Here is a 12,382-nt window from a genome sequence, read left to right as displayed (position 1 = left end):
GGGGGGATGGGGCCCTGGTAAAGGCATTTTTATGGGTTTGTTTATTTGTTGTCTGTTTGCTTTCAGAGCTAGGGAGCAAATTCGGGGACTATGCACTTCAGGCAGATACTCTCACGAAGCTAGGCCACTAGCTGCAGTACCTTGTTCCACCACTTTCGGTAACATGGCTAGACTTGGGCCGGCTGGATCTTGTGAGGCTGAGGTGAACATGAGCACAGGAACATTGGACAGAAAGGGAGAGACCGTTAGGATGCCGGGCCTTGTGCACCCGAGGCCCCTGACCTTTCCTAACTGCCTACCAAGCTCAGGCCTAGAGAGGCAGGGGTGATTTCAAGGAGATAGGTCCTGACTGAGTCTGAATTCAGATTGGGAACAGCAAGGAGTATAAGAACTGCTGGAAATGGGAAAGCCATCCTTCTCCATCGTGAGGAGTGGGTCCTCAGGGAACGAAGGGAGTTAAAGTACTGCTCTGGGGGAGGGAGGCCTGTTGTCCAGGAACTGCTTGGGGAAGAGGCACCCCCCAAGAAGGAAAGAAGGAAAGAGTTGGCTCTGGTGGTCTAAGGAACCTAGTCATGAGCCCTTTTGTGACCCAGGGCTCACAAGAGAGGCTACTCTGTCAAGGTTTGTGGGCCGGCAATCAAGGGACAGAGCAAGAGCCAAGAGAGCTGATTCTTGAGACAAAATGCTGTGGACAAGGCAGAGAGAGGCTGGCGCATGGATAGAAAAGTGAGGGCAGGGAATTATGTACTCATCCAGCCCCTGACTCCTGGCTCTGCCTTAGGACAGGATCCCAGCTAGGTCTTGTCTACCTGCATTTCTTTGCCAATGTCATGGCTTACTCTGTGTTTTCTCTCCCTCTTTGGGTCAGAATCATTGAGCTAGGAGAAGAAGGAAGCCCGCTGTGGGTCAGAAAAGAGGCTCACATAAGGATGGCAGGTCTAGCACCCTTCCCAAGGAAGGCTGCCTGCCGTAGTCAATGCTAGAAGCAAAATGAGGATGTCCGGGAGGCCCAGGAGGTCCAGGAAGTCCAGGAGGTCCAGGAAGTCCAGGAGGAGGCATGTATTGTCTAGATCCAACGAGACCATCCCCGAGTCTGGACAATGTCTGGAACCTATTTCCTAGTTTTAAAACATTGGCATGAGCAGTTTCTCACAGGCAACATTGTGGGTCCCCACAGCCAGGACTAGGGACTTCATGTCAGGAATAGGATGTAGATTAGGTAGGTAGTCCCTGCTTCCTTTTGGAAAGCCTCCCCAGGAGATGAACAGTGGTAGAACTCTTCCCCACGGAGGGTCAAGCCTCCCTGGGCGGTGCCCCTCCAATTAGCCTGATTGCTGAATCAAGTAAGATTCAAGTAAGTCAAGTAAGATTCTAGACAGCCAACTCCTAATTAAACCCACCTGATCTTTAGATACAGGTCTGTTACCAGCCAAGAGACCCAGGCTAGGCACTGTCCTTCCAGAGTCCTCCTGGCACAGTTCTAGAAACCTCCCTTCCCACCCCATTGTCCCTTATCACCCACCTCTCAGCCTGGATGTCAGCAGTTTAGATCCTGTGGTAGGAGTCTTGAAATGCCGTTGAACTGGAAGACAGTGAGACTTGGGTTTAACTCTTTGGAGCCAGCTCTCTGGGGCTCCATCCTGGATGGGGACTGTGTACCTAGAGTCCAGGGCAAGGCCTGAAGGGTGGCCAGCATTTGGGCGAGCAAGTGGCTAAGAATACTGACATGTTTGGGCAGATGACACCAGCTCCTGGCAGCAGAGGAAACTTGGCCCTCAGAAAGCTGCTGGACCCTACATAGGCAGGGCTTTGAGCTCTGAGGCCCTTACCTGCTGAGAGGATACTCCACACTCCACCATCTGTAACAAATGAACAAAAGAAGCAGAGAGTGAGAGAGGCGGGTTTTATGGGTGGTTTCCCTAACCTCAGGAGCTTTTGCTTAAACTTGCTTCCCCAGTCCCAGACTAACGGGTGCACTCAGTGAGTCTAGGGTGCTGCAGGACCTATCCTCGGTCTCCGCCTTAGTGAGTTAAGATGGGAATCAGGGGCATAGTCTGAAGCCATGGAGGATGAGACCCAGCCCCACACTCACCGACTTCCGTAGGCTTCTCAGCAACTTGGAATTGTTCTTGATCTTCAGGTTTGGTGACCACCATGTGCGTGAGAGGAGTGACAAAATTGTACTTGAGTGACAAGTTCAGAACTTGGGCCTCGAGGGCCTCTAACTCAGCTCCTGAGGCTGAAATCCTGCAGGTTGAAGACGTGAGAGCTCAGGAGGTCCCCGGGTATCTTGGCAGTTCCCCTTTCACTGGCCCCTCCTTGTGAGTGCTCCCGGGGAAATGTAGAGTTTGGACCTAAGACCTCATACATACCTGGTAGATAGCCTGTGCCAAATATGCCTGCCCCACCACTGAAAGGCTTACTGGTGCAGGGGCTTGCAAAGGCCAGGGTCACTCACCTCTGCTCCAGCTGTTGCTGTATGGTCAGCAACGCCCAGAGTCTCTCCATAAAGTTATGAAAGATGTACTTAGGACCCTGGAACTCTTTCTCTTGTTGGGCTATGCTGGCCTCCGTTTGGAAAGTGATGTTCTGCAGGTGCTGCAAAGAGGTGCCAGACCAGGCCAGGGCAGTGAGGGCCTCGGGCCCAAACCTGTCCAGACTGCATTACTTTTGAGTATTGTGGAGATAGGATGGTCTCCCACAGATGCTCCAGGGTAAGAAGGAGGTGGGGTAAATGTTAGCAGCTGCCCAGGAATGGCAAGACAGCTGTGTAGGCAGGAGCTCGGGTCGGCTGACATTTTATAAGAAGGGACAACAACTTCCAGGCCAGAGCAGAAGGAAGAGTTCTCAAACAGTGTGGGGCAGAAAAGGGTTCTGCTCTCCCAGACATGAGGAAAAGGAAGAGAACAGAAAGGCAGGGCCTTCCCCAGTAGTTAGCAGTGGACTCGAGACTAGCACTTCAGAACCCCAGCAAGCTGTCTGCTCCACATCGCCCCTCTACTAGGGCTGGCCAGCCTGGGACAATGACAGGAAATGTGTGCCTCAAGAAACACAGTCTGGCTGCTTTCTTCCCAGGGGAAGGATGGCGATGGTCTTAAGTTGGCCCAAAAGGCAGTCTGGGAAATGGGGCAGAAAGCAAGCAGGCCCCAAGCCTCCTCCATCAAAAGGGCAGGTAGCTAAGAGGCCCAGTGCAACCGTCCCACTGTGCTGGTACCAGCCTCTTCTGGCTCCTATGCAGGACCTGGCTTGCCAAAGCTTTGGTACATGAAGGCCTTGGGCATGAGTTTCTCCCTATCTTCTCAGTGAGGCTACCTGCTTGATGTTTTTCCTTAAATGAATTTTGAGTAGACAGACATTTTCTTTGGGCTCATCCCAGAACAGTTTAGTCACACACGCCTGTAGCTCTGGTTACTCGGGCAGCTGCGGTAGAAGGATGAACTCAAGGCCTCTCTGGGCTACAGAGCAAGTTCAATGCCACCCTGGGAAACTTGCAAAGGACTTGTCTCAAAACAAAACATAGCAAGAGAACTGGAAATGCTGCTTCGTGGTGGAAGATTTGTTTGGGGTCCCAGATTCAATTCCCTGCACTAAAACCAGTGTACTCGACCCTGTCCGTGATGTTTGAAGTCATGTTTGTGATTACAAAGTATCCCACAGTAATGCTACAAAGTAGCCACCTGAATCAACTACATTTGTGATCAGGAGGAGCCTGAGTCACTTGTCACCTATGGGAGGTGAGGGAGGTTGATTTGCAGACATGTTACCTGGCCAGTCTTCAGGAACGGTCCTACTACTTGGCCATGTCTGAGATGAGGCCTTGGGTCTCCCATTACCCACTGCCATTTCTTGCAGACAAAGTGTCCTGATGGCATATGAGCCCAACAGCCCTTCCTCATTTCTGGGTTCTGCTGCTCCTACCGATCGGTCACTCAGTCTTAGCAGACCTCCTGTCTGTCCTGCCTGGAGCTTGCTCTGTTCTCCTGGGAGCTGGGAGTAGTTCTCTCAGTCTGGCCACACCCTCAAAGGCCTGTTATGAGAACAGAGGGCACGGGGCACTGGGAAGGAACATCTGTTTCCATCTTATGTTCCAGAAGAGTCAGGAGGCAGCAGGGCGGACCGAGTTATCAGTTCCTATATGTGCTAGCCGCTCTTAGGAGCTATGCTATGCTATGTTACATTATGCTATGTTATGTTATGTTATGTTATGTTATGTTATGTTATGTTATGTTATGAGCATGTTGTCTTACAGGATCCGTACCATGAACCCATGTAGCGAGGGCTGTGTCCTTCAGGAAAACCCGAGGAAAAGGGACCTTTGAGACTCACTCAAGGTCAGTCAGCTGGAATTTGGTATGGCTTGAGCATAGTCCCTCCAACTGCAGATATGGAGACTGCCCAGGCTGCCCCAGCTGCCCCAGCTGCCCCAGCTGTCCTAGCTGTCCCAGTTGCCCTAGGCTACCCCAGGTGTCCTAGCTAACCAGGCTGCCCCAGCTGCCCCAGCTACCCCAGCTGCCCCAGTTACCCCAGCTGCCCCAGCTGTCCTAGCTATCCCAGCTACCCCAGGCTACCCCAGGTGTCCTAGCTGCCCCAGGCTGCCCCAGCTGCCTCAACTTCCCCTTTGCTCCAGGATGACTCAGTCATGCTTACCATCTGCCCACTGACTTTGGCTAAGAGGACATCAGGGCCCTGGTCCCGGAGCTTCCCAGCCACCACCATCTCTGAGCCCTTAAAGTGGTGTTGGAAGTTGTACCGCGTGACGTCCTCCACAGCATTGCTGGGATATTCAAAGGTCACTGATGACAGCAGCGGATTGGCCACTTCCTGGTAGAAGTCCTACAGTGTGGCAGGGGGTGGATGGAATATCCTGCAAACACCAGGCAAGCAGGGTCTGCCCGGCTGTCTGCATCCTCCGGATCCGACCAGTACCTGAAGCTGCAGAGCAGAGTCTGAGTCCTCGTAGATGCGCCGGGCCAGGCCTCCGTTGTCCAGGGCCAGCTTCTCCAGGAAAGGATAGTTCACATCAAAGCCAAACCCCAGGCAGAAGAGGCTATACCGCCCATTGATGGCTTCCTGTGTGTTCTTCTGGATAATCTTGGGATTGGTCTCCCCTAGATTCAAGAATTTAGGAACCGGGTGAGAAAGAATGATTTGCTCAGCGGACGTTTCTGGAACTTGAGAGCCGATGGGGTCTTGACGATTCTCCCTCTCCCCACCCCAGGTTTCATGGTCAGTCTGGAAGCGATTCCAGCCTTGCTCCGTGTCAAGCATGCCCAGGAATGGCCACAGTGTCCTCACCCACAGTGGGCTCGCCATCCGTGAGCAGGATGATGAGGGAAACGCTCTTGGAGGGCAGTAGCTCAGCCTGGTTGCTTTTATCCAGCAGTTCCACAGCCGATAGCACTGCTTTATTGATGTTGGTCCCTGGAGGACACAGACTCAGGGTTGGTCCCAGCCAGTGACCATGGAAACGCCTACCCTCCTAAGATGCAGAGACTCACCTCCCTGAGCCGGGATCTTGGAAGCATAGTCAACCGCCCTGTTCAAGTTCTCTTCTGTTGCTTGCACCAGCAACTGCTCCCACTGGTTTGCTTCCCCACTGAACACAATGATATTGAACTGGTCTTGGGTGCTGAGGTCTTTCAAGATCTTGATTAGGGCTTCTCGGGTCTGATTAGGGGGAGAGAAGGCAAGGCAGGTGTCTCAGAGGAGCTCCCCAAAGGTGCATAATCCTTGGGGTAGTATCCTGGAAGCTTCCACCCACAATGCTGGAACAGGGGAGGTGCTGCTAATCTCAGAGTCTAGGAGACAGACCTACCTGTTGGATTTTCTTGCCTGCCATAGATCCGCTTTTATCAATGACAAAGAGCACATTCTTGGCCATTGTAGGAAGGTCCTCTGGGGCAAAGTGGTGCACAAAGTAGCCGTTCTCAATCTGTGGCCAGAGCGAGTCCACATTCAGATGATCAGATCATAAGCCCCGCCCTACCTCTGTTAGGTCTCCTCATCCCAGATCCCTGTTCTCTTTTTATGACCCCTCTCCATCCCAGCTTCTTACCCATCCCTCTCCCCCAAATCCTCATCATTTTTCAATGCTCAATCCGTTGCCGCTAACAGGAGACTTCCGTATTCAGGCATCGCCCTAGATCTGTCCATAACTTTGTTCCCTGTTTCAGTATTTGAGGCAGCTTATGCTAAAAGACACTATGAACCCAATATCCATCAAGTGGGAGCACTGAGGGAATAGGGAGTAAAGGGAAGCACAAACATGACCAGCTGCTAGCCTTGCAGGTAAGGCTGAGCTCTGAGCCTCGAGGTAACAAATGCATAGAGGGAGACTCCACAAAGTCGGTCTTTGCAGAGACAACCCTTTTCTGACTCCAGAAAGGGAATAATATTCAGGATCATCATAATTGAACTGCCTGTTTTCTGTCTGAGTCAACCCCTAGTGCAGAGTACAAAGGAGGGGCCGTCACTTTCCTTTTCCAGAACCCTCTTGCTTAGACGTGTGAAGGTAAGACACACTTTGAGGTTTCACTGCTCTTGTCTGGAGTCCACCCACCTGAATGGTACCGCCAGTGGAAGACCGGTCCACATCATAGCGAACGGTGAAATCCCCATCTAGCACCGTGTCCTGCTCATTCTGAGACTTCCGTTGCTGGGAGAGTGTCGGCTTGAACTGGATATGTGCCTGGAGGAACAATCAACACTGAGGTTGAAAGGAACAGTGGGAGTGGCATGGATACAGATCTCAGAGCTTTCCACCTCAGATTGCTGCCAACTATTTCAGGAACCATAGTCTAAAGACTGGGCGTCTTCACTTGATGGCCATAGCATGCCTACCTTGGTCTTGTTCTGTGAAGTGGTAAGGGCATTTGCCAACTCCTGGGTCATGAAAGTACTCTCTGTCTCCAGGGTGCTGATACCCTGAGGCTCAAAGATGTAGATGTCCATCTGGAAGGGAAATACAGGTCACCAGGGTCACCAGGGAAGCCATGAGGTGGGCTGTGCTCCCAGGAGGGTAGGTGGCAAAGGGAGACTGCCTTAGTAGGGAAGGGATTGTCTATGGGGCTTGCTGGAGAAGGCAGTGCCAGGTACCTGAAGGTGCTTGACCAGCTGCTCAGGCCTCACTTTGAGGAGTAGCTCATACATTCCCAGCCGTCTTTGGAGCAGCTCTTGGTATATGAGTTCGAAGGTAGTCTTGGAACCAGGGGCCACGTTGACTGACACTTCAAACTGCTCTGTCTTTCTCCCAGTGGTCCTGGGGAAAAGAACCCGTTTAGGTCAGGTAGGGGATGTATCCTGGAGTGAGCAGCAAAGCTAAAGGCCAAGGTAGGAGCAGTCTCTACCCATGCACACTCCCCCCAACCCCCCACGGGCTCACTTGACAAGGCCAGCGCTCTCTCCCCGGCCCACAGCAGCAGTGTATTGCTTCTGGGCTTCAGCCTTCTCTTTGACAACCCCTGGGTAGGTCACACCATCAATGATCCTAGATAAGGAAGAGGACAAACAACTGAGAACCGTTTTAGAAGAGTTTTTTCTTTCTTTCTTTCCAGAATTTGGTGAGCTAGACATGACTCCTGTCTTTAACTGGGACAATGGCATTTATCATGCACCTACAGGGTAGAAGACCCTGTCTATGACACTGGGAGTGGCTTTCAGTTATCCTGAGACATACACAGGGTTAGTTCACACGGGTGTTCCTGTAGGGACAGAGCAGAAAGTTACAGAGAAAGCAGGACTGGGCTAAACTCAGTCCACATTCCACTGCCCCATGACCCTTATGAACTGTCCCGAAGGGCCAGCTAATCATAGCAAAACCAAGAGAGTAATGAGCTGGTTCTTTATCGAGCCCTACATCTGCCTCTTGTGTGGTCAAACTTGAGCAGGAGGGAGACACGAGGCTGCGACATAATTCCCTCCCAGTCCCCTTGCTTAGGACAGGTGTTGCAGGGAACTTGGCATCTCTGGACACAGGCTCTGGGGACCTAGTGGTGAAGACTCCTGGGAATGTAGACTAGTTTCTGGAAGCTATCCTTTGAGGTTGAGAAGGAATTGGCAAGGCTACTTCTTTGCACAGAAAATGGCTGTTCCAGAAGCTCCTTGTTGGGTGAATAGGGACCAATAAATGGTCATTTGCTTGTCCTAGGGGTGGTACCAGAGCGTGGGAGTGTACAGAGAAGGGGGAAGGGAGGGGATCTAGCCAAATCCACAGGACAGACGTCTTCCTTTCCCTTCTCTGGTCATGGTTAAGTCTTGGGCCAGCATGGGAAGGAACAGGGGAAGCCTGGCTCCTTCTTCTGGACAGAAAGTTCATCCTTTCTCCAGACATTCTGCCAGGGCAGGGAACAGAGATGTCTGCCCTGCACTTCTCTGTCTCATGCAGTAGAAAGACCTGGCCCACTAGCCTAAGCTTCAGGGTGGGGGTGGGGGCAGCTCTGGGGTGGAGGTGGGTGGGTAGAAAGGGAGGAGCCAGCCAGAGGGAAGTTAGTCCTGCCTACTGCCCTCTAATTCTCCTCCACCCCTAAGTGCTCCCTCTATTGGGGGCAAGCAGCCTGTCTCTCTGCGAGGCTAGGGCCAAGCGTGGAGTTTCACCAAGTTTAACAAACATTGCAAAAGAGATAAGGGCAGTGTTGGGAAGGAACTCAGAGGGCATGGTAAGGACTGCTGCTGTCTCAGAGTCCGCAGGAACCCTGGCATCTCCTGAGAAGGCAGAATAGATCTGCCTACCTTCTGCAGTGACAAAGGGACCCCAGGAGATAGGGCTTATATTTTCCCAGCTGGAACCTGATTTTGGTGACTTCCTGTGCCCAGGTTAGCCTTGCCCTAGGATTGTACTTCTCAAAGGCAAAGACTCCAAGACACTGTGGTTCTTGGCCTGTCACTTAGCAGTACTCAGTGAGGAGGCGGGATGGCAGGAGGGACAGAGGCTCTCAGGGGCTTGATAACATCCTTGTTTCCTGTGAGTCTGACTTGTGGAACAGAGGTCCCGAGTGCCCAACCTGTGGAACAACATGTCTCAGGCCCAGGGAAGATGGAGTTGCAGGACTGGGTTGTGGAAGACATAGGGAGACACCTACATGGAGAAGTTGGTGATGAAGGCTTTCCTGGGTAGCTCTACTTGGAAGGTCGCTTCTTGAACAGTATCGGCTCTGTTGACCACCCGGCTGGTAACAACAGTATGAGCAAATCGGGAAGAGACCCGGGAGTCCACTGTGAGACTGTAGATATCGATGCCATTCTGGAGAAGGGACAGGGAGGAGGGCTGGAGTGTTTACCTGACACCCCCAAACTCTTCAAGATAGGCTTTGACTCTGGTTCCAGGCCAATCTCCACCCTTGATCTGGCCCAGATACTGTCTACGCTTCAGGCAGAACCCCATCAAACACTTCACTGAAGTCAGAGGCAGCTGTGGACCTCATTCCCCACAAGACAGAGCCTACCACAGAGATCTCATGGGAAACAAAGCACACAGGAGCAGCAGTGCAAGCCTGGAGAGATCACACTTCTTATTCTGGCAAAGGCAAGGGGCCCAGAGTCAGGGGCCTTGCGTGCAGGTTGAGCTCTGCCTAGTAAGAGGGCTGTGAGCAAGGTCTTTGATTTTTTTGGAAACTCTGGCCCCAGTGAAAGTGGAAGAATGCTTCTGCCTCAGTCACAGGAACTGTAGGAATCTGTCCAGGATCAGGTCTTTTCTTTGCCTATGTTCCCTGCATTGGACCCTCTGCCCCGACCCCTCCACAGGGTACTGCTTGCCACATACACTGTTTGCCCCGAGGTTGGCAAATCCTTAAGAAAAGATATGTGCAACACATACAGCCTGTCCCATGTGTCATGCTGTGCACACACAAACTGTTCAGATACTCATGGTTACCTGCCCCAGTTTAGCACAGAGGAACGGCATGACTTGTTTTCAGGTTGTTTGAGGTTTCACATCAGCTCTGTACTATAGGTGGCACTGAACACTTCCTAGGTGTTATAAGCTTGATTATCAACCAGCACAGCCCTCTGATGATGTTATATTATTACCCTCTTTCAGATGAGGAAGTTGATAGGTAGAACATGTAAGTCATTCCCAGAGGTCACTCATCTAGAACAGAAGAGCTGGGCTCTTACAGCCACATTCTGACTTTCTTGGCTCTGCTGTCAGCCTCAAGGAGCAGCTGGCTCTACTCTTCCATCTATAAAGTGGCTAGAATAGGATCATTCCCTATATTAAGTGAGGGAACCTTAAGGATCCTTGGGTACTACCTGGTGACTAGTTAACATCAGGCCTTTGCACGAACACTGACCCGCACACATGCCTCCTTCATTACACGCATACTTAAGAGGTACCTCCCAACTTCCCAGGTGTGTCAGATCATTTACTTAGCTCACACTACACATACACAGAGGCACCTATGGTGGATACTGCTACCTTCTCAGTAGTAGTGATCGGAAGCACAGCCAACAGCGAGAGCAAGACCAGTACAATGTTCCACATGTGGGCAGGGGCAGGGCTCTTCATTTGTCTCCAGTTGCCTGCCAGACTGCTTCTGAGCCCCGGAGCAGGTGGGTTATAAATTGGCAACTTGCTGGTTGGCCTGCCCCTGCTGGTGCAAGTTCTGGGAAATGCAGGTTTCCAAGCCAAAAATCCCAGAGACCTCAGATAAGGAGACAAATGACCTATGTCCAGTAAACTTTGCTGATAGCAGGACATACCCTGAGGAGAGGCAGACTCAGGTTGGAGCTGGGTATTAGCAGACCTTCTGCAAGCTAGGTCCAGAGTTCCAGGAATCACAACCTGATGTAGACACCCACTATGATCTGTAGAGCCCGAGGCACCCAGCAGTGAGGCCAGCATGTTCTTAATGAATCTAGCCCAGGAGGATACTGAAGCTTCCCTAGTAAGACTGGGGCTAGGAAGACTAGACGGTTTCCTGGAAAAGACAGGGCCATATTAACCAGGTAGCTAGGCATGCCTGCAGGGGGTCCCTGAGACATTGAGAGGACCACAGAGGTGTCCAAGGACAGCAGCAAGATTGGTCACCTTTTGGAGCAAAAGATGCTGGGCCCAGGAGCCCCTGTTCGCTCACTAGTGTAACCAGGCCGTAGGTTCGAGCCGAGCAGACTCCCAAACAGGTCTGCAATTTGACGATGCATTCGAGTTGTAGAGATGCGTGTCCTGAGCCTAGAGGCGTGATGTTGGATAGTCTATGCAGGAAGGCGGGGCACCTACGAGCCACTTGGATAGAGTTCCTGAAAGCTGTGTACGGGTGGAGTGTGGGCTGACTTTTGTCATAGCAGGCCCTTGAGAATTACTTAACTGCTGCTTGCCTCTACTCCTGAGTCCTTGATAAAATTAAAGTACTTGTTTTTTTTAATTTTAATTTTATTTTTATTGCTTTTTATTTACATCTCGATTGCGGCTTCCCCGCCCTCCTCTCCTTCTAGTCCCTCTCTCTCAGCTCGTCGCCTACCACACCCACCCACCCCTCCTCCCATTTCTCCTCAGAAAAAGGGAGGCGTCCATGCATACCACCAGTCTTGGCATATTGAGTGCATCTGCTACTGAGGCTAGATAAGGCAGCCAGTCAGGGGGAAGGAACCAAGGCAGGCAGTGCAGTCAGGGGTAGCCTCTGCTCCGATTTGGAGTCCCTTATGGAGACCCAGCTGCACAACTGTTACATATGTGCAGGGGGCCTAGGCCTGTCCCACGCATGCTTTCTAGTGGGCAGTTCAGTCTCTATGGGCCATATGGGCCCAGGTTAGTCGATTCTATAGGTTTTCTTGTGGTGTTCTTGACCCCTCTGGTTCCTTCAATCCTTCTCCCCACTCTTCCACAGGATTCCCTAAGCCCCACTTAATGTTCGGCTGCGGGCGTCTGCATCTGTTTCCATCAGTTGCTGAGTGAAGCTTCTCTAAGGACAGTTACACTAGGCTCCTGTCTGCTGGTATGGTATGGTATGGTATAGCGGAATATCATTAATAGTCAGGGGTGGGCTCCCTCTCGTGGAATGGGTCTCAAGTCTCATTGTGGGCCTTTCCCTCAAATTCTGCCCCATCTTTTACCCCTGCACATCCTGTAGGCAGGCGGAATTGTGGTCTAACGTTTTGTGGGTGGGTCGGTGTCATAATCTGTCCACTGGAACTCTTGCCTGGTTACAGGAGGTGTCTGGTCCACATTCCCCACTGCTAGGATTCACATGTCCCCATCTTGGGCCCTTAGTTTGTATTATGGCCACCCTGTGCTTTATGGCTCACGTCCACTTATACACGAGTACATACCACGTTTGTCTTCTGGGGCTGGGTTACCTCACTCAGGATCACCTTTCTAGTTCCATCCATTTGCCTGCCAATTTCATGGTGTTGGTTTCAATAGCTAAATAGTATTCCGGTGTGTAGAATT

The 12,382-nt window shown here is 51.7% G+C and overlaps 1 protein-coding gene across 1 annotated transcript in view; it reads right to left on the bottom strand.

Annotated features, from left to right (window-relative positions):
- The window catches only part of Itih4 (inter-alpha-trypsin inhibitor heavy chain 4), a 15,178-nt gene extending 4,662 nt beyond the window's left edge, over positions 1-10,516 (bottom strand). Inside the window, exons 1-17 of the mRNA NM_019369.2 lie at positions 10,412-10,516; positions 9,078-9,238; positions 7,382-7,486; positions 7,096-7,258; positions 6,841-6,951; positions 6,560-6,688; positions 5,816-5,932; positions 5,499-5,667; positions 5,296-5,421; positions 4,927-5,108; positions 4,648-4,833; positions 2,459-2,598; positions 2,093-2,247; positions 1,830-1,859; positions 1,523-1,582; positions 924-1,118; positions 141-197 (exon numbers count right to left, since the gene is read on the bottom strand). Coding sequence (NP_062242.2) covers positions 141-197; positions 924-1,118; positions 1,523-1,582; positions 1,830-1,859; positions 2,093-2,247; positions 2,459-2,598; positions 4,648-4,833; positions 4,927-5,108; positions 5,296-5,421; positions 5,499-5,667; positions 5,816-5,932; positions 6,560-6,688; positions 6,841-6,951; positions 7,096-7,258; positions 7,382-7,486; positions 9,078-9,238; positions 10,412-10,501 — 2,176 coding nt within the window. The 5' untranslated portion in view covers positions 10,502-10,516. The remainder of the gene's footprint in view (positions 1-140; positions 198-923; positions 1,119-1,522; positions 1,583-1,829; positions 1,860-2,092; positions 2,248-2,458; positions 2,599-4,647; positions 4,834-4,926; positions 5,109-5,295; positions 5,422-5,498; positions 5,668-5,815; positions 5,933-6,559; positions 6,689-6,840; positions 6,952-7,095; positions 7,259-7,381; positions 7,487-9,077; positions 9,239-10,411) is intronic.
- Positions 10,517-12,382: the final 1,866 nt, after the last annotated feature.

Source organism: Rattus norvegicus, chromosome 16 (assembly GCF_036323735.1).
Source record: "Rattus norvegicus strain BN/NHsdMcwi chromosome 16, GRCr8, whole genome shotgun sequence".
Taxonomy (NCBI): domain Eukaryota; kingdom Metazoa; phylum Chordata; class Mammalia; order Rodentia; family Muridae; genus Rattus; species Rattus norvegicus.
Note: the sequence above shows the minus strand (reverse complement) of the source record. Positions and strands in the feature narration are given on the sequence as shown.